The following is a 27,741-nucleotide window of genomic DNA, read 5'->3' as shown; positions in this document are numbered from 1 at the left end:
AACTTCCTGAGTCTCCAGCAGCCTCTGTGTCACTCAGCCACGATCCCCACTGGTTTTTACAGCCCCAAATTATGGGGACTTCTCTTCCCAGATCTGGAACCCTGGGCTGGGGGGCTGGTGTGGGGCTCCTCATGGGAAGCCTCTGCAGAGATGATCTCCCTCCTGATTAAAAAAACAGCACACGTGGTTGTTGAACCAGCCTCTTCTGCACCTCCACCCCTCCACCAGTCTCAATGTGCTTTCTTTTTTACTTCTCTACTTGTAGGACTGCCATTCAGCTAGCTTTCGGGTGATTCTGAATGATGATTGATCTGTATTTTAGTTTTAATTTTTATGTGGTTGTGGGAATTTCTTGTCAAGTCTTTGTTTGACTTGGTTCTCCATTCCTTTCTCCTTTATTCTTCTTCTGGTGTGCTTATTATTGTTATACTAGAGGCTCGGTGCATGAAATACGTGCACAGGGGGAATGGGGTGTCCCTCAACCCAGCCTGCACCCTCTCCAATCTGGGACCCCTCAAGGGATGTCCGACTGCCTGTTTAGGCCCGATCCCACTTGGTTTTACATTCCTTTCTCCTTTATTCTTCTTCTGGTATGCTTATTATTGTTATACTAGAGTCCCGGTGCACAAAATTCGTGCACGGAGAGGGGTTGTCCCTCAGCCCAGCCTGTACCCTCGCCAATATGGGACATCCCTCTCATAATCCAGGACTGCTGGCTCCCAAATGCTTGCCTGCCTGCCTTCCTGATTGCCCCTAACCGTTTCTGCCTGCCAGCCTGATCACCCCCTAACCACTCTGCTGCCAGCTTGTTTGCCCCCAACTTCCCTCCTCTGCCATCCTGGTCACCCCTAACTGCCCTCTCCTGCAGGGTTGATCACCTCCAACTGCCCTCCCTTGCAGGCCTGGTCCTTCTCAACTGCCCTCTCTTGCAGGCCTGGTGCCTCCCAACTGCCCTCTCCTGCTGGCCATCTTGTGGTGGCCATCTTGTGTCCACATGGGGGCAGGATCTTTGACCACATGGGGGCAGCTATATTGTGTGTTGCAGTGATGATCAATCTGCATATTACTCTTTTATTAGATAGGATAGAGGCCTGGTACAGGGGTGGGGGCCAGCTGGTTTGCCCTGAAGGGCGTCCCGGATCAGGTGGGGGTTCCCTTGGGGCATGGGGCGGCCTGAGCGAGGGGCCTGTGGTGGTTTGCACGCTGGCCACGCCCCCTGGCAACCCAAGTGGAGGCCCTGGTATCTGGAATTTATTTTCCTTCTACAATTGAAACTTTGTAGCCTGGAGCGGAGCCAAGCCTGGGGCTCCCTCCGTGGCCGGCAGCCATTTCTGTTGGGGTTATAATTGAAACTTTGTAGCCTTAAGTGGAGGCCTGGGCCCAGCCAGGGTGTGCGGAAAGCTTTGCTTCCCCTGTTGCCGGGGGCAACCCTGGCCTGCTCTCTCAAGCTCCATTCTGCCGCCATTTGTTTGAATTTGTTACCTTCTATAATTGAAACTTTGTAGCTTGAGTGGAGGCTTAGGCCTGGCAAGGGCAGGCGGAAAGCTTGGCTTCCTCTGTTTCCTAGAAAACCTTGCTCTCTGTGGCTGTAGCCATCTTGGTTTGGGTTAATTTGCATGCTCGCTCTGATTGGATGGTGGGTGTGGCTTGTGGGTGTGTCAGAGGTATGGTCAATTTGCATATTTGTCTATTATTAGATAGGACTAGAGGCTTGGTGCATGAAATACGTGCACAGGGGGAATGGGTGTCCCTCAACCCAGCCTGCACCCTGTCCAATCTGGGACCCCTCAAGGGATGTCCGACTGCCTGTTTAGGCCCGATCCCACTGTGGGATCGGGCCTAAACAGGCAGTCGGACATCCCTCTCACAACCCAGGACTGCTGGCTCCCAACTGCTCGCCTGCGTGCCTTCCTGATTGCCCCTAACCGCTTCTGCCTGCCAGCATGATCACCCCCTAACCACTCCCCTGCCAGCCTGATTGATGCCTAACTGCTTCCCTGCCAGCCTGTTTGCCCCTAACTGCCCTCCCCTGCAGGCCTGGTCACCCCTAACTGCCCTCCCCTGCACTGCCCTTCCCTGCAGGCCTGGTCACCCCCAGCTTCCCTCCTCTGCCAGCCTGGTCACCCCTAACTGCTCTCCCCTGCAGGCCTGGGTTCCCCCCAACTGCCTTTCCCTGCAGGCCCGGTCACCCCCAACTTCCCTCCTCTGCCAGCCTGGTCACCCCTAACTACCCTCCCCTGCAGGCAAACCAGCTGGCTCCCACCCATACACCAGGCCTCTATCCTATCTAATAAAAGAGTAATATGCAGATTGACCATCACTCCAACACACAAGATGGCTGCCCCCATGTGGTCAAAGATACTGCCCCCATGTGGACACAAGATGGCCACCACAAGATGGCCAGCAGGGCAGGGCAGTTGGGAGGGACCAGGCCTGCAAGGGAGGGCAGTTGTGGGCAATCAGGCCAGCAGGGGAGGGCAGTTGGGAAGGACCATGCCTGCAAGGTATGGCAGTTGGGGCAGCCTGGGCAAGGGGCCTGGGGTGGTTTTCAGGCTGGCCACTCCCCCCGGCGACCCAAGTGGAGGCCCTGGTATCTGGGATTTATTTATCTTCTACAATTGAAACTTTATAGCCTGGAGCAGAGCCAAGCCTCCTGCTTGCTCCATGGTGACAGCCATTTCTGTTGGGATTTATTTAGCTTCTATAATTGAAACTTTGTAGCCTTAAGTGAAGGCCAAGACAGGCCAGGGCTGCAGAAGCTTGGCTTCCTTCATCGCCGGGGGCAACCCTAGCCTCCTGCTCTTTCCAGCTCCATGGCTGCTGCCATTTTTGTTGGGATTTATTTATCTTCTATAATTGAAACTTTGTAGCCTTGACTGGAGGCCTGGGCCTGCCAGGGTGTGCGGAAAGCTTGGCTTCCTCTATCGCTGGGGATACCCAAGCCTCCCTCCTGCTCACTCCATGGCTGCAGCCATCTTGGTTGGGGTTAATTTGCATACTTGCTCCTGATTGGCTGGTGGGCATGGATTGTGGGTGTAGCAGAGTGATGGTTAATTTGCATATTACTCTTTTATTAGATAGGATTGCTTTTTCTGATGGAGTCAGATAGTTCTAGAGGTTTTTTCTTTTTTTTCTCAAGTCTCTTCTCTCTGCATCATTTCTAGATTTCTACCTTTTATATCATTTATCTTTTCCTCCATTTGGTCTGCTCTATTTTCTACGCTTGTTTTTTGTGTTAAAGTTTTAATCTCTTTGGTAAAGTACTCATTTTTTTCATTGACTTGTTTTCTGAGCTCATTAAACTGCATATATATATTGCATCTCATTGAGGTTTTTCAGAAATGCAATATTGAGTTCTCTGTCCTTTAAATCACATATTTCCATGTCTTTCAGTTTGTTTTCTGGAAATTGTTCATTTTCTTTCCAAGCTGTCTTGCTACTTTGGTTATTGGTGGCATTTGATGGATTTCTTCTCTGTCTATGCATCTGTGTATGAGTGGCCCTTGTCCAGTAGACTGATATGAAGAAGTCTTCCTATTATTTTCCAGTAGGTAGCACTAATTCACACGTTTTTTAGGTGTCTTGCACTTCTCTGGCTTTTCAGATCTCCATGGTGTGGTGGAGAATGGGTGCCTCCCAGTGATCTGATCATCCCAATCCCAGGCTACCAACCCTGTAGGGGAATACAGTGGGCAGTGGGGCTCCAAATCCATGAAATCCCTGTGCTGTTTTTTCACAGCTGAACACTGCCACCTGGGTAACTGCAATGCATGGGGGTATGTTGTTCTGGGGTAACCCGTCTGCCTTTTAAGTTGCTTTGCCCTACTGGTAATGGCAACCTTGGACCTTTGTGGAGTCTCTCTTGTGCCCCTGATTCCAGGACCAGTCACAGAGCCCATCCTTTGCTCGGGAAAAAGTGATTCTGTAGTACTAGTTCTTGGGTTTGCAGATAATGTGCTCTACAACCCAACCCCAAGGTCGAAGGGAGGCAAGCTCTAGGAGTCTTCACGGTGGCCATGCTCTGTGGTTTTGTTTCTCTGTCTGGATGCTGACAGCCAGGCAACCATGGCTGCACCTCTGTGCTGTGTACCTGCTCAGGCATCTGGGCTCAGCCACAGCTCCGACTGCCCACTTCTGCAGCAATGCCCACCAAATTTCTTTGCCTCCCCCCCCCCCCGGATGAAAGGAGTGTCAGCCACAACCAGATTTCTCCCCTTTCTGGGCTGAGCCCCAATGTGAGCTCCCCAGCTATAAGGCTGTGTCTGTGGCTCGGCTCAGCATCTTTTCCTCCCTGGTTTGCTCCCACTTGCCCACCTTTAAATGTTTCAACACATGACCTCTCAGGTGTATTTGTGCATTGAACAGGGAATCTTTGGTTAAATATAGCTGTTCAAATAGTTTAAACTTCAAAGGGTCATCTCTCATGCTGCCATTCTTCTGATGTCATTCAACATTTTCTTTTCTCTAGCTATTGCATTGTAAGAATACATATAACATACAAAATATGTGGTAATAAACTATTTATATTGTTGATACAGCTTCCAGTCAAAAGTAGGCTAATAGTAGTTAAGTTTGGGGGGAGTCAAAGTTATATGCAGATTTTCAACTGTGTGGGAGATTGGTGCATTGTCCAAGGGTAAACTGTAAACGTTTATACCCTAGACTAGTGGTCGGCAAACTCATTAGTCAACAGAACCAAATATCAACAGTACAATGATTGAAATTTCTTTTGAGAGCCCAATTTTTTAAACTTAAACTTCTTCTAACACCACTTCTTCAAAATAGACTCGCTCAGGCCGTGGTATTTTGTGGAAGAGCCACACTTAAGGGGCCAAAGAGCCGCATGTGGCTCGCGAGCTGCAGTTTGTCAACCATGGCCCTAGACTATCTAGAGAATAATGTCCAAATTTCTGAGCACAGCATTCTAAATCCTTCACAATCAGGCTCCCAGCTACTAGTATTACCTCATTTTCCTTTACTCCCTATAGCTCATGCTGAAATTCTTATCATGATCCAAATGAACAAACCTCACAAAATGCCCAAGCCCCTCCATATTCTGCATAAAGTGAAATATGCTCATTCCATTGCACCTGAAAAATGTTTACTCATAATTCAAGAGTCGGTTCAGTTGTTGTTAGTGAAATCTTTTTAGACGGCCTCAGACAGAGCTAGCTGCCGTGGGTTTTGTCGTTTTCATTTATAGCTCTCATGTGGTAACTGGCAATTTAGCTGTTAACGTGTCTTTATTTCTCGAAAATAACTGGTAAATAGAACCTGGTTGAATATGTGAGTGGTTGAATAAACAAATTTTTTAAATGATCACATAATCAGAAAGTCATTCTCTTACAGCATAGTAGAAAATAATGTGAGGTACAATTCATTACCGTTATCTTCTGGTTTTGATTCACCTGTATGGCACATTTGCACACCTAGACTTTTGTGCATTTATAACATTTTGTACTCTTTCATGCCAGGCATTTCAGTGCAGCTTATTTGAAGTGTATTCTCTCTATATCTCTTGTTTCCAAAGGCAGTTCCTTAATGCTGGCAAGCATGTCCTTGTGGAATACCCTATGACGCTGTCTTGGACAGCAGCTCAGGACCTGTGGGAGCTGGCTGAACAGAAAGGTGATGTATGTTCTATCTGTCTAGAGCACAGTTGCTCTTACTGAGTTACCATCACTAAGAATTCTGTGGCATCTTTATTCCTTTATAGTTTATCCCCATATCAGATATATTACTGATACAAAAGACTCCCAACACTCTCCACCTAACTACTGTAGGCATATTAAAAGGATATGTGGAGGGCCAATATGGCGGAGGGATGGGTGGAAATTTGCAAACTTTTTTTTGAGATTTGTTAGCTTTTTTTACTCTAATTAAAAATATGCATTAGTTTCCACCTGTGGTATTATCATGATATGATTTTAGTTTTATTCATATGATATTTATATTGCCAATGGAAAAATTCCCAGATCAGAGTAATTAATTGTTTTCTATTCACATTTTATAGTTTTTCTTTTTCCTTAAGGAAATACTATTTATAATATTATATGCTAGACTTCTTGCTTATTACAAAAAATAAAATTTCCCCTTTGTAATGAAGATCTCTGCTGTTCCCATCCTAACCAAATAACTGCTAATATGGATCATTCTGACATCGTGAGCCATTTAAATTAAACTTCCAGTTTGCAGGAAACATAGTGATAAAGGTGACACCAAATAATAAAATCAAACAAACTAGAATGTGGAATACTCTGCAAGATAACAGGCTAAGTTTTTTCAAGAAGATAATGTCCTGCATGTAGTGAGTATCTTCCAAAGAGTACAAGATGAAAAGGAAGAAAAAAAGAGTAACTTTACGTGGGAGAAAATAGACAGAAACTGCCTAAGCCAGGTGGTCATGATATAGTGATAAGTCATGTTAATAGCATGTACTTGATATGATTTGATGAGAATGTGATTACTCTTTTTCTAAAACACATTACCCCAGGCTAATTATAAGAAAAACATCAGAAAAATCCCAGTTGATGGTCATTCTGCAAAATATCTGACCAGTATTCTTAAAAAATGTCAAGGTCATTAAAAACAAGGAAAGCTAGCCCAACTGGTGTGGCTCAGTGGTTGAGTGTTGACCTATGTACCAGGAGGTCATGGTTGAATTCCTGGTCAGGGCACATGCCCAGGTTGTGGGCTCGATCCCAGTAGGGAGCATGCAGGAGGCAGCTGATCAATGATTCTCTCTCATCATTTATATTCATATATATCTCTCTTCCTCTCCATTCCTCTATGAAATCAATGAAAATATTTTTAAAAACAAGTTTATTTTTTTTTGTTTTTCTTGCCCAAGAAGATATATTTTAAAAAATATTTCTATGAGAAATGTCTAAGATTTTACTGCCTAGGTTTTCTTCTAGCAGTTTTTCAAGTCCAACATTTAAGTCTTTAATCTATTTTGAGCTTATGCTTGTGTATGGTGTAAGAAGTTTTTCTAGTTTAATTTTGTTGTACATATCTGTCCAATTTTCTCAAAGACATTTATCCTTTGAATGCCAATTTGGGGACTGTTAAAAACAAGGAGAGCCAGAGAGAGTGCATTACTGCAAACAGCCATCAGGGGGAGCAAGAGATTACAGGTTCTTGAGAACAGGGGCAAATCTCTTTAATTTGGAAATTATACATATAATCCCAGAGTGATATATTCCCAAGAAAATTTTGGTAATCCCTCCTCCCCAGAATTTTTTTGCCTGGCTGAGTGGTGAAAGTCTCCTTTACAAAACTAGTCTGTAAAGACTGGGAAATGTGCCTGTTTAGTCCAATATTCAAAACTCAACAAATAATCACAAGGAAAACAAAGAAAGAGGAAAACAGCCCAATGAAACATTTTCTGAAACTGACCCCAAGAAATTCAGACCAATGAATTATCTGAAAAATAATTAAAAATAACTCTGTAAAAGATACACAGTCAGCTAAGAGAGACCGCAAACAAATAAACAAAAATCAGGAAAACAGTACCTGAGCAAAATGAAAATATACCAACAAAGAGATGTAAACTATAAAAAGCACCAAACAAATTCTGGAGCTGAAGAGCCCACAAGAAGGGTTCAACAACAGCCTTGATCAACCAAATGAAGAAAAGAGCAAACTTGGATGGGTCATTTGAAATTTGATTCATAAGTACAAAAAGAAAAAAAACAATGAAGAACAGTGAAGAAATCTTAAGGAATTTATGGGATACCATCAAGCAGATCAATATATGTCACAAAGGGAAAAGAGAGAAAAGGGCAGAGAGCGTATTTAACGAAATAATGGTTAAAAACTTGCAAAAATTTGATAAATGAAATGATATACAATTTCCAGAAACTTAGTGAACTCTAACTAGAATAAACCTTGAGTCTCACACCAAGATACATTATAATCACACCTTCAAAAGTCACAGATAAGGGCAGACTCTTGAAAAAAAGCAAGAGAAATGTGACTCATTATATACAAGAAAGCTCCTTTAAGATTATCAACAGAATTCTCAGCAAGAACGATGAAGGTCAGATGTATTCAAAGTATTGAAAGAAAAAAACTTTCCATACAAGAATACAGTATTGAGCAGAACTGTCCTTCAGAAATGAAAATAAAACTAAGACTTTCCCAGACAAATAAAAACTGAGTGAATTAATCACCACTAGACCTACCCTAGAAGAATTGCTAAAGGAAGTTCCTTCAAATTAAAACAAAAGGATACTAGGCAGCAACAGGAAGGCATACAAAATTTTAAAAAAAGATCTCCCTGGTAAAGGTAAATGTAAAGACAAATATAGAAACCTATATATTTGGAGAAACCCATATAAGGGAAAAAGACTACAGAGGAATGGCAGCATGAGAAGTTTCCCTGGTCTTTCTTTTTGAAGTTACAATAATTTGAACAGTGATAATTAAACAAAGAATTCCCTGCTGAATACGAACACATCTGAGAGATTTGTGCATTGAAACAGCTGAAAGTGGGTGAGTGGAAGCAAGTGGGGAACGAGGCGGGGGGAAGGGAGAAGGGTAGAAGAGCAGAGACCGGTACCACAGATGCAGCCCTATGGGTCTTGAAAGAGGGGAGAATCAGGTTGCCATCTGTATTTCCTGCAGCCCAGAGGAGCAAAGAGATACAGTGAAGGTTCCTGCCAGAGTGGTTGGCACTAAACCCAGCGACCGGGGCAGAAACGAAGCACAGAGATGCTGTTGTCTGGTGGCCCCTATTGTCAGGCAGAACAAGCCATGAAGCCTGGCCAGCTCCCTTCACCCTTCCAGAGGTAGCAGCGGCCCTAGAAGAAGCTACAGCTGTGAACACTGGGCTATAAAACACCTTATCTGCAAACCCTAGGACTGGAGTGACAGAAGGATTTTTTCCCCCCTAGATGGCAGGTACATGCTGCAGTTAATCCTAGCGATGGGTGGAGATACAGAGGTGAAGCAGCTGAGGTCTGGCAATTACTGTTACTGGGAGGACAAACCACAAGTGCAGCAGCTGACCTCTCCCAGCTTACCACACCTCACCCTTGTGATTTCACAGGCTTGTAACACCGTCGTCCACCACATTCCCCAATAGGCATGGTGCCTTAAGACCAAGGTGACCTGGCTACAGAAGAGACTAGGGGATACCGGACATTTTCAACCATTCTGCAGGGATCCCAGAAGCTAGAGCAGCACAAGGGAAACTAAAAAACTTGTGCTTCAGTGCCACGTTCTGGAAACAAGACTTCTTATCAACCGACTCGAGAAGTGACACTAAAAAACAAAAGGAAAAGAAAGCAGATCTCATTCCTGTAGATGCCTAGAAGGAATCTATGACATACCATGAACAGCCAAGGTAATGAGGCAACTCAGAAAGAAAATGCAAATCTCTAGAAAATAAACTTAAAGACATAGAAATATGTGATTTAAATGCCAGAGAAGTTAAGGTTGCAGTTCTGGAAAATCCCTCAATGAAATACAAGAAAACACAGGCAGTTTAATGAACTCAGAAATAAAATTAACAAATAAAAGCAGTACTTTACTAAAGACATTGAAACTTAAAAAAAAAACACAATTAGAAATTTGATAAATAGTGATGAACTAGCAGGCTCAGGAAATGATGCTGACCAATTGGAGAAAAGAATTAGTGATAATGAAGACAAATCTTTAAAAATTGAAGATAGTAATCATGCAGATGGAAGAGAGAGACTTTAGAGTATATGAAAGAATTCTATGAGAACTATCTGACTCAATCAAAGAGACATATTAAAGCAATAGGTATACCAGAAAGAGCACAGAAGGAGAAGGGAGCAGAGGTCCTATTCACACAGAGTTGATGAGAATTTCCCAAACCTATGGACAAAGCTAGATGCTCGAATCCAAGAAGCAAACAGAATACCTAACTATCTCAATCCAAAAAGGCCTTCTCCAAGGCACACTGTATTAAAACTGTCAAAAATTAATAACAAGGAAAGAATTCGCAAGGCAACCAGGGAAAAGAAGAGAATAAGCTCTAAAGGAAATCTCATTAGGTTATCATCGGATTTCTCAGCAGCAGCCCTACAAGCTAGGAGAGAATGGAATCAAATACACAAACTATTGAAAGGGAAAACTTATCTATCAGTCAAGAACAATATATTCAGCAAAGTTATTTTTTAAATATAAAGGAGAAATAAAAACTTTTCCAGACACACAGCAGCCCAGAGAATTTACCACCTTAAGACCTCCACTATAGGAAATATTGAAATAAAAGGTAAAATTATACAAAACCATAAGCAAGATTACAAACAGTCAGACAGAAACAGGATATTGCAACCCTTTTTCAGAACAGGGTATTATACATTTAAATATAACTATGGTTAAAGAAGGTAAAAATACTAAAAAGACAGAGGAAAAGACAGTATCTACTGCAATTTGGAAATTAACTCACAGCATAAATAAGGAAAATTTCTGACAAGAAAAAATATAAAAGTGGAAGGCTAAAGGTCTGAATTTGCAAACATCTCTGGAGGAAAGATACATTCAGAATAAAAAGGACTACTGTATATATGAAACTTTCTTTTGCATAAACTTAATGATAACCACACACACAAAAGTCTAAAATTAAAACACATAACTTAAAAAAAGAGGAAACAGAAAAAAAATATAGAATACCACCAAACGGAAACAACAAATAGAAACACAAGGATAAACAAACAATGGGCCCTAGCCAGTTTGGCTCAGTTGATTAGAGCGTAGGCCTGTGGACTAAAGGGCCCTGGGTTCAATTCCAGTCAATGGCACATGCCTGGGTTGCAGGCTTGATCCCCAGTAGGGAGCATGCAAGAGGCAGCCAATCAATGATTCTCTCTCCTCATTGATGGTTCTATCTCTCTTTCCCTCTCTGAAATCAATGAAAATATATTTTAGAAGAAGAAAGAAACAATGGAGACACCTGCAATTATGGGGGAAGGGACCACAGGAGGTGGGCCAGCTTGGGGAGGTTGGCTGTGGGAGAGCACTGACCGCCAGGGGGCAGCTCCTGCATTGATCATCTGCCCCCTGGTGGTCAGTGTGCATCATAGCAACTGGAAGACCAGTCGTTCAGTCATTTCGGTCGTTTGGTTGCTTAGGTTTTTATATATATAGGTTACTTCCGTTGGCAGAGGATAGAATTATATTGTTCACTGCTTCAGTTGGTAGGGAGTAGAATTATAAAGATGGAGATCTCTTCTTTTTCTGCCAAATTTAAAAATCCTCATTTATTACACCTATAATGGACAAAACACCCATACTACTTATGTCAAAAAACTGAGAAAACAAATGATCTGAGAATTCAAGTCCATTAATTGCCAATTGCCCTCTTATTTTATTCTAAGAAGTTATCTTTTGTTTTTTTTAAATAAACTTTTTATTGTTCACTAGAGGTCCCTCTGCCTGGCCTGCGCCCTTTTGCAATCTGGGACCCCTCGGGAAATGTTGGACTGCAGGTTTCAGCCCAACCCCCGCAGGCCTGGGATTGGGCCAAAACCGGCAGTCTGACATCCCCCGAGGTATGTAGTAGTGTGCAAAGTAGCAGGAAGCTGGGGAGGAGCCCGAGCCCAGACCTGGTGTCACGCTGCTCCCACTCATCCCAGACCTGTTGAACCTGCCACCGCCACTGCTTGGTAGCGCTGCCGCAGAGGAGGGAGAGTCTCACGCTGCTGTAGCTGCTTGCCAGCCATGAGTCCGGTGTCTGGTGCCCGTCAGTCAGCTGAGCAGTGCGCCACTGTGGGAGCACACTGACCACCAGGGAGCAGCTCCTGCATTGAGCTTCTGTCCCCTGGTGATCAGTGCACGTCATAACAACCAGTCGACTGGTCATTCGGTCACTTAGGCTTTTATATATATAGATAGTATTACAGATATCTTCCTTCCCCCCTTTACCTCCGTCTTCCCAGCCCCTACCCACCCCACTATGTCTTCACTACCCTATTGCACATATCCATGGGCTATGCATATCTATATATATAAAAGCCCAGTGACCGGAACGACGGAACGACCAGAACAACCAGAATGACTAGAACGACCAGTGGCTATGACACCCACTGCGGCAGCCAACAAGCCTGATCTGGGCCCCGATCACGCCCCCCCCCTGCCCCCTTCCGGCCGGTGCCACCTCTGATCAGCCCCCAATACCCCGATCGGGGGCGGGGCCAGCCAGCCAACTGCCTGCAGCCCCTTCCCCCAGCCGGCCCGGCCCAATGGGCCCCCATCAGGGCGGGCCAGCCGGACCCCACCCATGCACAAATTCATGCACCAGGCCTCTAGTAAGTATATAAATTCTTTGATTTATCTCTTCTCATGCCCTGTCATGTCACTTTTAACCTCTGATCTGGACAGTTCCTCAGTCTTTCCTTGGTATTTAAAAAGATTTACTATCCAAATATTTTGTATAATGTTTCTAAATTTGAGTTTGCCTGATATTTTTTTCATAATTATTTTTGGATATACATCTTTTATAGAAATTTCATAGAGGTGATCTTATGTTTTTTGCATTACATCCTATCAGGTGCCATTCAATTTCTTTTTATTTATTTATTTTTAAAATTTCTTTATTGATTAAGGTGTCACATATTTGTCCTCATCCCCCCATTCCCATCCCACACCCCTCCCCACGGATGCCCCAACCCCCTGTTGAACTTAACCATTGGTTAGGCTCATATGCATGCACACAAGTCCTTTGGTTGATCTCTCCCCTCTCCCCCCACCCTCCCCTATCCTCCCTCTGAGGCCCGATAGTCCGATCGATGCCTCCTTGTTTCTGGTTCTGTTCTTGTTCATCAGTCTATGTTGTTCATCATTTCCCCTAGATGAGCGAGATCATGTGTCACTAGAGATATACTTATAAGAACTGAATGTGAGATGAGCAATAATAGTTATGCTGACAGGCAAATGAATCAGTCTGTAGTGAGTTTCTTTCTGGACCAACAGTTCTTTTGAGACCCAATTTCAATGTCCACCAGTTCCTTATGTGTACATGTCGGGTGCCATTCAATTTCAATTTGTCCATCATTAATGATACCATTTGATTAAAGTGGTGTCTGCAAGGCTATTCCAATGAAAGCTAATTCTTTCCCATTTATAATTAATGATTATTTTGTGGGGAGGTAGTTTGAAACCTGATATTATTCATTATTTATCACACTTTCTGCTTATGTCTTTATATCAGTATGGCTTCATTTTATACTCCATTTTCATTGTTTATTTTGATACTCAAATTTTTTCATATTCTGTCAATGGGGATCTCTTCATGCTATCTCTTGTCTCATGTTGTTATATTTCTGTTATTGTTTGAAATGGTTTATGTTCATGGTAAACTTTTTCTACCTCAGCCCTGCAACTAGACATTTTTTCAAGGAGACCTAGTCATTTAATGGTAAATAGGGCTCTTTTTTAATTAAAAATTTTTAATTAAAATCTGTAAAAATTGAGATATGATTGACACATAACATATTAAAGGTATACAACATAATTATTATTTATATATATTGTGCAGTGATCACCACAAGTCTAGTTAAGATTTATTACTATGCATCAAAAATTTTCTGTACCAGAACTTTTAAGATTTACTCTCTTAGCAACTTTCAAATACACAGGTAAGTACTAATTATAGTCACCATGCTGTATATTACATTCCCAAACTTATTTATTTTATAACTGGGAGTTTGTACTTTTTGACCACCTTTCTTGCCTTCTTTGCCTACTTCTCACCTCCTATCTCTGGCAACCACAAATCTCTTCTCTGTATCGATGAGTGTTTTTGTTCCTTTTATTTTAGATTCCACATATAAGTGAAATCATATGATATTTGTCTTTCTCTCTCTGACTAATTTTACTTAGTATAATGCCCTCAAGGTCAATATTGTCTCAAATGGCAAGATTTTCTTTTTATGGCTAAATAATATTCCATTCAGTATGTGTGTGTCACATTTTCTTTTTCCATTCATCCGTCAGTGGACACTTAGATTCTTTCCATGTCTTGGCTATTGTGAATGCTGCTGCACTGAACATAGGGGTACATATATCTTTTGGAGTTTGTGTTTTGTTGCCTTCAGATAAATAACCAGAAGCTGGACCACATGGTAGTTCTATCTTTACTTGTCTGAGGAACCTCTGTACTGTTTTTCACAGGCTGCATTAATTTACATTCCCAACAGTGAAGTAATGATATTTTGATGCCAATATTTATATGCTAGGTGTGCTCATTGCTTTTTCTTTTCAGTTATCTTTGCTTCTAAGTCCTTTCAGTGAACTGATCTAAAGAAAATATGTATATGGATGTGTGTGTGTGTGTGTGTGTGTGTGTGTGTGCGCGCGCGCGCGCGCGCGCGCATTCATGTGTATATGTGTATACTGCGGTTGCCACATTTATCACAATAGAGCATTGAGTGAATGATAGAAAAACAACCAAAGATGCAGTTGAAAGATAAAAGTTTTCTTAATAACCATGGATATGGAAATGCAGAAATGGAAATATAGAAATAGTGCTGGAGAGAATACAACATGCTCTGAAACATGTTTAAACTTCCCAGATGTCCAGCCTCCCCTCATGCTCATGCACGTGATAGAATCACCCAGAGGAGAGAACGACTCTTCACTGTAAGAAGCTCTGACATTATTTGTGGGTGGGAGGAATCGCACTCTCCCACACACCTCACTCTCTGGAGACTCGGAAGACATTCCCGCCCACTCAGTTGTGCAAAACAAGCCCAGTACCTTCTGCTGTGTTTTCTGTGAGTCTGGGTTAAGCAAAGGTTGGTGAGTGTCTTCCAGCGGCCCAGATTCCTCTCTTTGTTTCAATGAAAGTGTAGGTCATAACCACACTTTGCACTTAATTACAAAATAGTTTGGGTTTGTTATGAAATTCCTGGCTTAGGTATGAAAAAGCCATTAGAGCAAAAATGTTTCAATAGTTTTCTTTTAGAATTAAAAAATTATAAATATTAAGGTTTTATTTTCCCTCTAACCCAGATAATTTAAAAAGTCATCTGTTTTTTTCAATTCTTTGAAATAAAAGTCTAGTTCTAGCTTCTTTCCTTTAATCTCGACAATCCCTTTTCTTCTTTTTGTGTCTTAGAATTTTATGCTCCACCATTCTGATATTTTCCTGATCTCATCTTGCCTTTGAGGCAGGTGGATATAATCTTGCTTTCTTAGATTTTTATTCCTGTTTTAGTTTTAGAATTGGCACTACCTACAGCTGGGATGTTGAAAGGTGTAGTGGTTCCCAAATTGGTTTTGAGGTCTGTGTGTCCTTCTGTGCTGGGGAAACACAGATTTATACTCTGGGATGCATGGCTCTACGCAATTGATGACGATTGCCTTTCTATTCCATTTTTGTCGTCACAGGGAAAGTCTTGCATGAGGAACATATTGAGCTCTTGATGGAGGAGTTTGCGTTCCTGAAAAAAGAAGTGGTGGGGAAAGACCTGCTGAAAGGATCTCTTCTCTTCACAGGTCAGTTTTAGGGGGGTTACAGGTCACGTGGAACTGGTGGGGCCAGGATGCCAAATGGTTATTTCCTAGCTCTCTAGAGGATGAGCTTTGATTTATTTTACTAAAGGCTCTCTGACTGAGGGCCAGTTTGATTTATTATGCACCTACAAACAATAAAAATATCTAATTTTTCTTTCTGTTCTCAAATGAGACAGAATGGCTTGGTGTGCTTAGGTAAAATGTGTATTAGAAATCGTAAGCATTTTTAGGCCACTGTCCCAGTCTACTAGGCAAGCAGAGTTTTGCCTCATGAAATCTTAACAAGCTGGACATTATTTTTTCACAGGAAGTTGAAAGTGAAACCTATCTTTTCAAAAAGGATGGAGGGTAAGGTTCTTGGAGAGGAGAACGTCTCTTTGTGGAGCAAATAGCACATGCTAGTCCCCCTTTCCTCTCACAAGTTACAGGGATATTGACTGTGGCCAATTTCGGATCTACAGTACTATATATTTTTCTACTTACTCTGTCTTGGTGATCCTTTGAGCACCTCCATTAGTAACAGGAAATGAGCCTCCTGGAGCCGCCTCCTCTCGTAGTCGCCTTTGGATGGACACCTTGTCTTTCCACACCCTTACCTGGGTTCCTTGTCTGGCCACCTTCCCTGGGAGCTTTCATGAAAGAAATACTAGTAAAACCCTGAAGCAGCCTGGCATTGCTTCTCCCCCAGCCCTCCCCCCCCCCCTGATTTCTCAATTGGCAAAAATGTATGGGTGGACCTGGTAATTATGATGCTGAATCAAAAAAAACCAGTCAGAAAAATACAAATCCAATAAGATCTCACTTATGTGGAGTCTAATGATTGATTGATTAGGTAGTGATTTTTAAATTTATCTTTTTTGTTTGTTTCTATTAAAAATTTTTAATGTAGCCGAAACCGGTTTGGCTCAGTGGATAGAGCGTCGGCCTGCGGACTGAAGGGTCCCAGGTTCGATTCCGGTCAAGGGCATGTATCTTGGTTGCGGGCACATCCCCGGTGCGGGGTGTGCAGGAGGCAGCTGATTGATGTTTCTCTCTCATCGATGTTTCTAACTCTCTATCCCTCTCCCTTCCTCTCTGTAAAAAATCAATAAAATATATTTTAAAAAATAATTTTTAATGTAGGTATTATTGCAGGTGTCCCCCTCCCCCACCCCCTTTGCCCACCTCTACACTCCACCTCCCCCTTCCTTGTGCTTCATCAAACTATTGTCTGGGTCCATGGGAGTTATATATATATATATGCACACATATATACATATACATATACATATACATATACATATACATATATGTGTATATACATATATATATATATATGTTCTTTAGTTAATCCTTTCATCTTTTTTAGACAGTCAATCCCACCCACACCCCCTCAGATGTCAGCCAGTATGTTCCGTGTGTCCATGCTTCTGATTCCATTTTGTTCCTTGGTTGATTTTGTTCCTAAGATTCCACATATTAGAGAGATCTTATAGCATCTGTCTTTCTTTGACTGGCTTATTTGGCTTAGCATCATAATCTCCAGGTCCACCTATGGTGTCCCAAAGGATAACAGTTCCTTCTTTTATATAGCCACATTGTGTAAATGTACCATAGCTTTTGTATCCACTCATCTACTGATGGGCACTTAGGCTGTTTCTAGATCTTAGCTATTGTAAACAATGCTGTTATAAACATGGGGATGCATATATTCTGATTGGTGTTTTAAGATTCTTAGCATATATACCCAGAAGTGGGATCACTGGGTCAACAGACAATTCCATTTTTAATTTTTGAGGAAACTCCATACTGTTTTCCACAGTGACTACACCAGCCTGCATTCCCACCAGCAGTGCACAAGGGTTCCCTTTTCTCCATATCCTCGCCAGCACTTGTTTCTTAATTTATTGATAGTAGCCATTCTGCAGGTGTGAGGTGGTCCTTCGTTGTAGTTTTAATTTGCATCTCTCTGATGATTACTGACTTTGAGCATTTTTTTCACATGTCTAGTGGCCATGTGTATGTCCTCTTTGGAGAAGTGCCTATTCAGGTCCTTTGCCCATTTTTTAATTGGATTGTTTGTCTTCCTGATGTTGAATTGTATACATTTTTATATATTTTGGAAATTAACCCCTTATTGGATGTATCCTTCATAAATATATTCTCACATACAGTGGGTTCCCTTTTCATTGTGTCAATGGTTTCTTTTGCTGTGCAGCTTTTTAGCTTGTTGTGCTCCCATTTGTTTATCTTTTCCTGAGTTAAATTTATTCCTAGGTACCTTATTTTTATTGTTGTAATAGTAAATAGAGTTGTTTTCTTAGTTTCTCTTTCTGATAGTTTATTATTGGTGTATAAAAATGCCATTTATTTCTGGATGTTACTTTTGTATCCTACAATTTTGTCGAATTTATTAGTTCTAGAAGTTTTAGGTGGAGTTTTTAGGATTTTATGTATACAAAATCATGTTTTCTGCAAATAACATTTTACTTGTTCCTTCCCCACTTGGATGTCTTTTATTTATTCTTCTTGTCTGTTCGCTATGGCTAGGACTTCCAGTATTATGTCGAATAAGTATTATGAACGTGGACATCGCTGTCTTTTTCCTGATCTTAAGGGAAATACTTTTACTTTTGATCCATTGAGTATGGTGTTGGCTGTAGGTTTTTCATATTTGACCTTTATTATGATGAGGTATGATCCCTCTATTCCCACTTTGCTGAGAGTTTTTATCATTTATGGGGATTAGATTTTATTGAATGCTTTTCTGTATCTAATGATATGATCATGTGATTTTTATATTTCATTTTGTTTATGTGATGTATCACATTTATTGATTTGTGGATATAGTACCAACCTTGAATCCGCAAAATAAATCTCACTTGATAAATGGTGTATTATTTTTTAATGTAGTGCTGGATCTGATGTGCTAATATTTTTTGAGGATTTTTGCATCAATGTTCATCAGGGATATTGGCCTATAATTTTCTTTTTCCGTTCTGTCTTTATCTGGTTTTGGTATTAGGATAATGTTGGCCTCATAAAATGATCTTGGAAGTCTCCCCTCCTCTTGGATTTTTGGAATAGTTTGAGGAGGATTGCTGTTAGTTCTTTGAATATTCGGTAAAATTCGCCCTTGGAGCCATTTGGTCCAGGGCTTTGGTCTCCCAGAAGTTTATTGGCTAGTCCTTAGATTCCATTAGTTGTTATTGGTCTATTCAGGCGTTCAGCTTCTTCATGATACAATTTTGGAAGACTGTGTGTTTCTAGGAATTTGTCCATTTTGCCCAGCTTGTCTATTTCCTTGACATATTGTTATTCATAATATTTTTTTACAATCATTTGGGTTTCTGTGAAGTCTGTGGTTACCTGTCCGTTTTATTTCTGATTATATTTATTTGGCTCTGATCTATTTGTTTCTTGATGAATCTGGTTAAAGGTTCATCAGTCTTTTATTTCCTTTCAAATAACCAGCTCTTGGTTTCATTGATCTTTTATATATATTTTTTAGTTTCTATGTCATTTATTTCTTTTCTGACCTTTATTATTTCCTTTCTTCTACTTACTCTGGACTGTTCCTGAGGTGTGTTTTTTTTTTTTCTTTTCTTTTTTCTGCAATTCTTTCAGGTGTAGAATTATTAGATTAAAATCATGGAATTTCAGAGCTAGAAGTTGATATAATCAAACAAATCAAGAGAGGAACAACAGAAGTATTTATTGAGCACCTATGAGAACATTATGCTATTTATTAAATCCCCTAACAAGGGAAGTGGATATTATTAGCCTTGGCTTGGAGCTCTTTCACTCCAGCCACCCTAAACATTTCCATTTCTTACCAAGCGGTGTCAGGCCACACTGCTCAATGATCCTTTTATTATTATGTAGTGACCTTTTCTGTTTCTTTTATAGTCTTTGTTTACTAGAGATTTTGCTTACTTGCTGAGGTAGGCCTGTAATTCTATGAACTTCCTTTTCAGGACTGCTTTCGCTGTGTCCCATAGATATTTGGGTGGTTGTGTGTTCATTTTTATTTGTGTCCACGTAGTTTTTTATTTCTTTCTTGATCTTATTGGTACTCTGTTATTTAATAACATGCTATTTAACCTACATGTATTTCAATATTTTTGAGCTTTTTTAAAATATATATATTTTATTGATTTTTTACAGAAAGGAAGGGAGAGGGATAGAGAGAAACATTGATGAGAGAGAAACATCAGTCAGCTGCCTCCTGCACACCCCCTAACTGGAATGTGCCCGCAACCAAGGTATATGCCCTTGACCAGAATTAAACCTGGGACCCTTCAGTCCGCAGGCTGATGCTCTATCCACTGAGCCAAACCAGTTAGGGCTATTTTTGAGCTTTTTTTTTTTTTTTTATCACGGTTGAATTCTATTTCAATGCCATTGTGGTCAGAAAAGATGCTTGATATAATTACAATATTCTTAAATTTATTGAGACTTCTTTTGTGTCCTTAAGTGTGGTCTGTCTTTGAGAATGTTCCATGTGCATTTGAGAATATTCTGCTCATTTGGAATGAAATGTTTTGTAGATATCAATTAAATCCTGATCTAGTGTGTCATTTAAGGTCGCTGTTTCCTTGTTGATATTTTCTATGGAAGATCTATCCATTGATGACAGTGGGGTTTAAAGTCTCCTACTATGATTGTATTGCAGTTGATCTCTTTCTTAAAGTCCACCAAAAGCCCTAGCCAGTTTGGCTTAGTGGATAGAGTATTGGCCTGCGAACTGAAGGATCCCAGGTTTGATTCTTGTCAAGGGTACATGCTGGGGTTGTGGGCTCCATCCCCAGTAGGGGGTGTGTAAGAGGCAGCCGATCAATGATTCTCTCAAACATCAGTCATCATTGATGTTTCTATCTCTCTCTCCCTCTACCTTCCTCTCTGAAATTAATAAAAATATATTTTTAAAAAAATTTTTTATCTACCAAAAATTATTTTAAACTTAGGCGCTTCTATATTAGGTGTATATATGTTAATAAGAGCTATAGCCTCTTGTTAGATTGATCCTTTTGTTATTATTTTTGTTTGTTTGTTTCGACCACTTATCCTCTTTTACTCAGACTTCTGCCAGCCGTCATAGAGACTATTTATTTAACATCCACAATGTGCTAGACAGTGTATAAACCAATACACCATAGAACTCATGCAGTATGGTAAGCATCATGGAATTTCAGAGCTAGAAGTTGATATAATCAAACAAATCAAGAGAGGAACAACAGAAGTATTTATTGAGCACCTATGAGAACATTATGCTATTTATTAAATCCCCTAACAAGGAAAGTGGATATTATTAGCCTTGGCTTGGAGCTCTTTCACTCCAGCCACCCTAAACATTTCCATTTCTTACCAAGCGGTGTCAGGCCACACTGCTCAATGATCCTTTTATTATTATGTAGTGACCTTTTTTGTTTCTTTTATAGTCTTTGTTTTGTACTCAATTTTGTCAGATATAAAAGACAAAACAGAAAAAAATAGCTCAGTCAGAATAGGAATAAGACAAAGTAATTAAACAGAAGGAGAGTTTAAAGGAACTTTGGGACAACATGAAATGTAACAACATCCACATCATAGGGTTACCAGAAGTAAAGACAGCGAGCAAGGGAGAGAACCTCTTTGAGGAATTAATGAGAGAAAACTACCCTTGCCTGGTGAAGGAAAATGTCACACAAGTTCAGGAAGAACAGAGAGTCCCCAAGATAAACACAAGGAGACCCACACCAAGACACATCATAATTAAAATGGCCAAGATTAAACACAAAGAGAGAATCTTAAATGCAGCAAGAGAGAAACAGTCAGTTCCCATAAAGTTGTTGGCTAATCTCTCCACAGAAACACGTCAGGCCAGAAGGGCGTGGCATGAAGTACACAAAGTAATGAAAAGCAAGAACCTGCAACAAGACTGCTCTATCCAGCAAGGCTATCATTTAAAATCAAAGGTCAAATAAAGAGCTTCCCAGCAAAAAAAGACGAAAGGAGTTCATTACCATCAAACCAGCAATGCAAGAAATGCTAAAGGGGCTGTTTAAGACATAGAGAAAGAGGAATATAGCCTTTTTTAAAATGGCAATAAATAAGTATCTATCAATAGTAACTGTAAATGCAAATGGATGAAATGCTCTAATCGAAAGACACAGTGTGACAGAAAGGATAAGAATAAATCACTCATATACTGCATGTATATGCTGTGTACAAGAGACTCACCGCAGAACAAAAGATACACACAGGTTGAAAGTGAGGGGATGAAAACAGGGGGAAAAACACTGGTGTAGTAATACTTATTGCTCCATTTTCCTTCACCAGGCTAGGGTAGTTTTCTGTCCTTAATTCTTCAAATAGACTCTCTCCCTTGCTCACTTTCTTTACTTCTGGTATGCTTATTACAAGCGTACTTAAACACTGTTGAGGGTGATGCATTACAGAGAGAATTACTCTATTCAGTAATATAGTACTTGTCACAACACAGTTTGTAAGCAGCATTCTTAGAAATGTTCTAGTTATGAGTATTTATTTACTTCAACATGCATTAAAGAATCAGATTACTTACATTCACTGAGGCTGGGGCTGCTAACAATAGGAACACACCTTCACAGGGAAGGTGTGGTCCCAGTGAATGCGGTTTGCAAGTATCGTTCTTAGAAAAGTCTTTATTAAATTGTTCTTGAGTTAACATTCACTGATATAACTAAACTTTAACATATAAACTTTTAAATTTATATTTCTAGAATTCTTATAAATATATGTTTTTTAAGAGATCATAATTACTTCACTATATTCATTACAGAATGAGGGTCACTTTCATTCTTGACTTTAGGACTGTTCTCAAACAGTTTGCATGTAGCATTCTTAGAAGAATCTTTATAACGTGTTGTTTTTTGTTGTTGTTAACCCTCACCCGAGGATATTTTTTCATTGATGTTTAGAGAGAGTGGAAGGTGGGGGTGGGAGGGGACAAATAGAAACATCGATGTGAGAGAGACACATCGATTGGTTGCTCCGGGCAGAGCCGGGGATCGAACCTGCAACCTAGGTACATTCCCTTGACCAGAATCAAACCCAGGACTCTTCAGTGTGCAGACCTACACTCTATTCACTGAGCCAAACCCGGTGGGGCTATAACAAGTGTTCTTAAACACTTTATGAATTTCAGAACTTATATCGCTTTCATTTACTGAATTAACAGTACTCACAATACCCTTGCAAGTTGTATTGTTAGAAGCATCATTAGTGCGACTGTTCTTTTTTGGGGGGAATTAGCAAAGGATGATTATTATGTTTTTTAATTTTAAAAATAAAATACTTTTAATAATATGTACATAGTTGTTCTAAGTTTTCTATTGGTATCTTGTTCTAAGATACTATTTCATAATTTGAATATTATTTCAAATAACAGTAACACCTCATTTTCCCAGTGTAGCCAGAGCATGGGGGATTCATATTGTCCATGTAACATGTTTTTATTTTTTATTACTGAAATTATTACAGATGTCCCCAATTTAACCACCCATTGCCCAACTCACCCATACCTCACCCCCCTTGCCTTCATCAAACTGTTGTCTGTGTCCATGGGCTGTGCACATATGTTCTTTGGCTGATCTCCTCAGCTTCTTTTATTGAGTCCACCCCCTCCCATGTCAGATCTGTCAGTCTATTCCATGTACACATGTCTCTGGATCTATTTTGTTCATCAGTTTGTTAATTAGATTTCACATATAAGAGACCATATGGTATTTCTTTTTCTCTGATTGGCTGATTTCCTCTAGCATAATAATCTTGAGGTCCATGCATGCCAACCCAAAGGATAACAGTTCCTTCTTTTTACGGCCATGTACTATTCCATGGTGTAAATGTACCATGGCCTTTTTATCCACTCATCTACTGAAGGGCACTTGGGCTATTTCCAGACCTTGACTATTGAAAATAACATTACTATGAACATTGTGGTGCATATGTTCCTTCTGATTGATGTTTTGGGATTCTTAGGATATATTCCCAGAAGTGGGATCACTGGATCAAAAGAAAGTTCCATTTTTAACCTTTTGAGGAAAATCCCTACTGTTTTCCACAGTGGCTGCACCAGACTGCTTGTCACCAGCAGTGCACCAGGGTTTCCTTTTCTCCAGTCCTTGTCAGCACATGTTGGTTGTTGATTTATTGATAGAAGCCATTCTGACAGGTGTGAGGCAATACCTCATTGTGGTTTTAATTTGTATCTCTTGATGATTAGTGACTTTGAGCATTTTTTTCATGTCTACTGGTCATCTGTATATCCTCTTTGGAGAAATGTCTATTCAGGTCCTTTGCCCATTTTTTAATTGTTTTGTTTATATTCCTGGTGTTAAGTTGTATGAGTTCTTTATATATTTTGGAAATGAACCCCTTATCTGATGTATCATTTGTGAATATGTTTTCTCATACAGTGAGTTCTCTTTTCATTTTGTTGATGGTTTCTTTTGCTGTTCAGAAGCTTTTTATTTGATGTAGTCTCATTTCTTTATTTTACCTCTTGTTTCTCTTGCCCTAGGAGATGTGTCAGCAGGCATATTGGTACAAGAGATGTCTGGGAATTTACTGCCTATGTTTTCTTTGAGATTTTTTATGTATTTTTGTGTGTGTGGTGTAAGTTGGTAGTCTGATTTATTTATTTTTTTGCTTGTACCTATCCCATTTTCCTATCACCATTTTATTGTCTTTACTCCATTGTATGCTCTTGCCTCCTTTGTTAAATATTAACTGACCATGATGGCATGGGTTGATTTCTGGGGGTCTCTGGTCTGTTCCATTGATCAGCATGCTTGTTCTGTGCCAGTACCAAGCTGTTTTGATTATAATGGCTTTGTAGAATACTTTGATATCCAGTATTGTGATCCCTACAACTTTGTTCTTCTTGTTCAAGATTGCTGAGGCTATTCAGGGTTTTTTTTATTTATTTGTTTGGGTTTCTTTTGGTCCCATATAAATTTTTGGAGAGTTTGTTCTAGATCTGTGAAATTTAATAGGAATTGCATTGAATCTATACATTGCTTTGGGTAGTATGGCTATTTAACTATGTTAATTATTCCAATCCATGAACATAGTATATGCTACTGTTTGTTTGTATCACCCTCTCTTTCTTTTTTTTTAATTTAATAAATCTTTATTGTTCAGATTATTACAATTGTTTCTCCTTTTTTCCCCCCCATATCTCCCCTCCACCTGGCTCCTACCCGACCCTCTGCCCTTACCTCCCCCCCCCCCCCCCGCTGTCCTCATCCATAGGTGTATGATTTTTGTCCAGTCTCTTCCCGTACTCCCCACACAGACACCCCTTTCCCCCTGAGAATTATCAATCCACTCCCATTCTATGCCCCTGATTCTATTATATTCACCAGTTTATTCTGTTCCTCAGATTTTTAATTCACTTGACTTTTAGATTTACTTGATTATAGATATGTATTTGTTGTTCATAATTTTTATCTTTACTTTTTTTCTTCTTTTTCCTCTTTTTAAAGAATACCTTTCAGCATTTCATATAATACTGGTTTGGTGGTGATGAACTCCTTTAGCTTTTTCTTATCTGTGAAGCTCTTTATCTTCCCTTCAATTCTGAATGATAACTTTGCTGGATAGAGTAGACTTGGTTGTGGGTTCTTGCTATTCATCACTTTGAATATTTCTTGCCACTCCCATCTGGCCTCAATGGTTTCTGTTGAGAAATCAGCTGATAATCGTATGGGTGCTCCCTTGTAGGTAGCTAACTGTTTTCCTCTTGCTGCTTGTAAGATTCTCTCTTTGTCTTTTGCCCTTGGCATTTTAATTATGATGTGCCTTGGTGTGGTCCTCTTTGGATTCCTCTTGTTTGGGGTTCTGTGCACTTCCTGGACTTGTAAGTCTATTTCTTTCACCAGTTTTTAGTCATTATTTCTTCAAATAGATTTTCAGTGTCTTGCTCTCTCTTCTTCTGGCACCCCCATAATTCTGATTTTGGTATGTTTGAAGTTGTCCCAGAGGCTTCTTACACTATCTTCAACTTTCTGAATTCTCTTCTCTTCTTGCTTCTCTGGAAGAGTGTCCTTTGCCTCTTTATATTCCAAATCTTTGACTTGATTCTTGCTTTCCTCTAGTCTGCTGTTGGGTCTCTGTATAATATTTTTTATTTCAGTCAGTGTATGTTTAATTTTTAGTTGGTCCTTTTTCATATCCTCGAGGGTCTCATTAAATTTATCGGCCTTTTCCAGGAAATTCTTGAAAAACCTTATAACCGTGGTTTTGAACTCTATGTCCGGTCGTTTGTTCTCCTCCATTTCTTTCATTTGCGATCTGTTTCCTTGCCTCCTCATTTTCGCTGCTTCCCTGAGTTGGTAGGGTAGCTTTGTGTACTAGTTGTCCTATTGGTTCAATGGGTCAGCCTCCCAGTTACCTGAGGTGGACACTCTTGGTGCACCCCTTTGTGGACTGTGTGTACAGCCTTGTTGTAGTTAAGTCTTGATTGTTGTTGGTGTCACTGGGAGGAATTGACCTCCAGGCCAATTGGCTGTGAGGACCTGCTGTGTTTATAACGGAAGAATTGCTGTGCTGGAGACACGTTTATGGGGTGGGACTTGTTCCAGTAGGGCTTTGGTGCTCACTGAGTCTGCCTCTTGAATGTGTCCCTTATGAGAGTAGTTGAAATCTGGTGTCATCTCACACTGAGCACTAGATACACTAGTGTCTGGATCTCCAATTGGGTGCAGGTCAGCTACTGTCTGAGGCCACCCAGCAGGAGCTACAGCAAGAACTACAGTTTTCTCTTCTTTGCTTGGGGTTTGGCCGTTTTGGAGCAGTCTGACTGGAGCTGCAGTTTATTTGGTTAAGCTTCCACAGAACAGGCCATTTATATGCAAAAGCCGCTGTGTGGAGCCTGGGCGGGTTTGTAGAATGTGCGTGGCAGGGTCTCAGGGCATCACTAGGCTAGGGCGTGGCAAATGGCATGGCTGCCGTCAGCCGTCTCTGCCTTTCCGCGTTTCCAAGTCCCCACGTCCCTCGCTCCAGCGCAGTAAACAATGATTGCTGGGCGCACTTCTGCAAAAAAGTCACTCTCACTTTCCGACCCCATGGCCTACGTCCAGCTTCTCCCCGTAGGCGTCTGGGTCCCCCGCGTGTCCCCAGAAACTGGCTTTCAGAGTGATCAGGAGCTTGTCTCCCTTCGGGTTGAAAAAAAGTCGCGCGCCCAGTCGCCCGCCACCAGCCCGATTCGCGTGCCTCCGTACCTCAGCTTTTCAGCATTTGTACTCCTTTCTCTTTCCTTCTTAGTTGTAAAACTTCCACTCAGCCAGCTTTCCCGTGGTTCTGGGTGGTAGACGTTTTGTCTTTTAGTTGTAGTTTTGAAATAGTTGTGCGAGGCGGCAGTTTAGTTGTTTACCTTTTCCGCCATCTTGGTTTTCTTCCCACCCTCTCTTTCTTTCTTCAATATCCTATGGTTTTCCAAGGACAGGTCTTTTACCTCCTTGATTAAGTTTATTCCTAGGTATCTTATTATTCTTTGCTGCAACAGTAAAATAGATATTTTTTTTAGTATCTCTTTCTGAGGGTTCCTTATTAGTATATAAAAATGTCATTGATTTCTGGATATTAATTTTGTAACCTGCTATTTTGCTGAACACTTTTTTAGATCTAATAGTTTTTTTGGTGGCGTGTTTACGGTTTTCTATGTACAATATCATATCATCTGCAAATAATTACCCTTTTACTTTCTCCTTTCCAATTTAAATGCCTTTATTTTTTTCTTCTTGTTGGAATGCTGTGGCTAGGACTTCCAATACTATGCTGAATAAAAGTGGTGATAGTAGTCATTCCTGTCTTGTTCCTGATCTTAACAGAAACACTTGTAGTTTTTGCCAATTGCGTATGATGTCGGCTGTAGGTTTGTGATATATGGCCTTCATTATGTTGATGTATCTCTCCATCCCCGCTTTGCTGAGATTTTTAAAAAATCATAAATAGTTGTTGGATTTTGTTGAATGCTTTTTCTGCATCTATTGATAAGATCATGTGATATTTATCCTTCATTTTGTATATGTGACATATCACATTTATTGATTTGGCAATATTGCACCATCTTTGCATCTATGGAATAAATACCACTTGGTCATGATGTATGATCTTTTAAATGTATTGCTAGATTTGATTTACTATTATTTTCTTGAGGATTTTAGCATCTTTGTGCATTAGGGATATTGGCCTATAATTTTCTTCCTTTGTAGTATTTTTATCTGGTGTTGGAATTAGGTTAATGCT

General features: G+C 40.5%; 1 protein-coding gene across 1 annotated transcript in view; it reads left to right on the top strand.

The window, feature by feature from the left end:
- BLVRA (biliverdin reductase A) overlaps positions 1-27,741 on the top strand; it is a 67,607-nt gene that overhangs the window by 32,895 nt on the left and 6,971 nt on the right. Inside the window, exons 5-6 of the mRNA XM_079786255.1 lie at positions 5,531-5,628; positions 15,364-15,471. Of these exons, the coding sequence (XP_079642381.1) occupies positions 5,531-5,628; positions 15,364-15,471 (206 nt within the window). The remainder of the gene's footprint in view (positions 1-5,530; positions 5,629-15,363; positions 15,472-27,741) is intronic.

Source organism: Cnephaeus nilssonii, assembly GCF_951640355.1.
Source record: "Cnephaeus nilssonii genome assembly, chromosome: 12".
In the NCBI taxonomy this organism is placed as follows: domain Eukaryota; kingdom Metazoa; phylum Chordata; class Mammalia; order Chiroptera; family Vespertilionidae; genus Cnephaeus; species Cnephaeus nilssonii.
The sequence above is the reverse complement of the archived record's forward strand: the minus strand, read 5'-3'. Positions and strand labels throughout refer to the sequence as shown.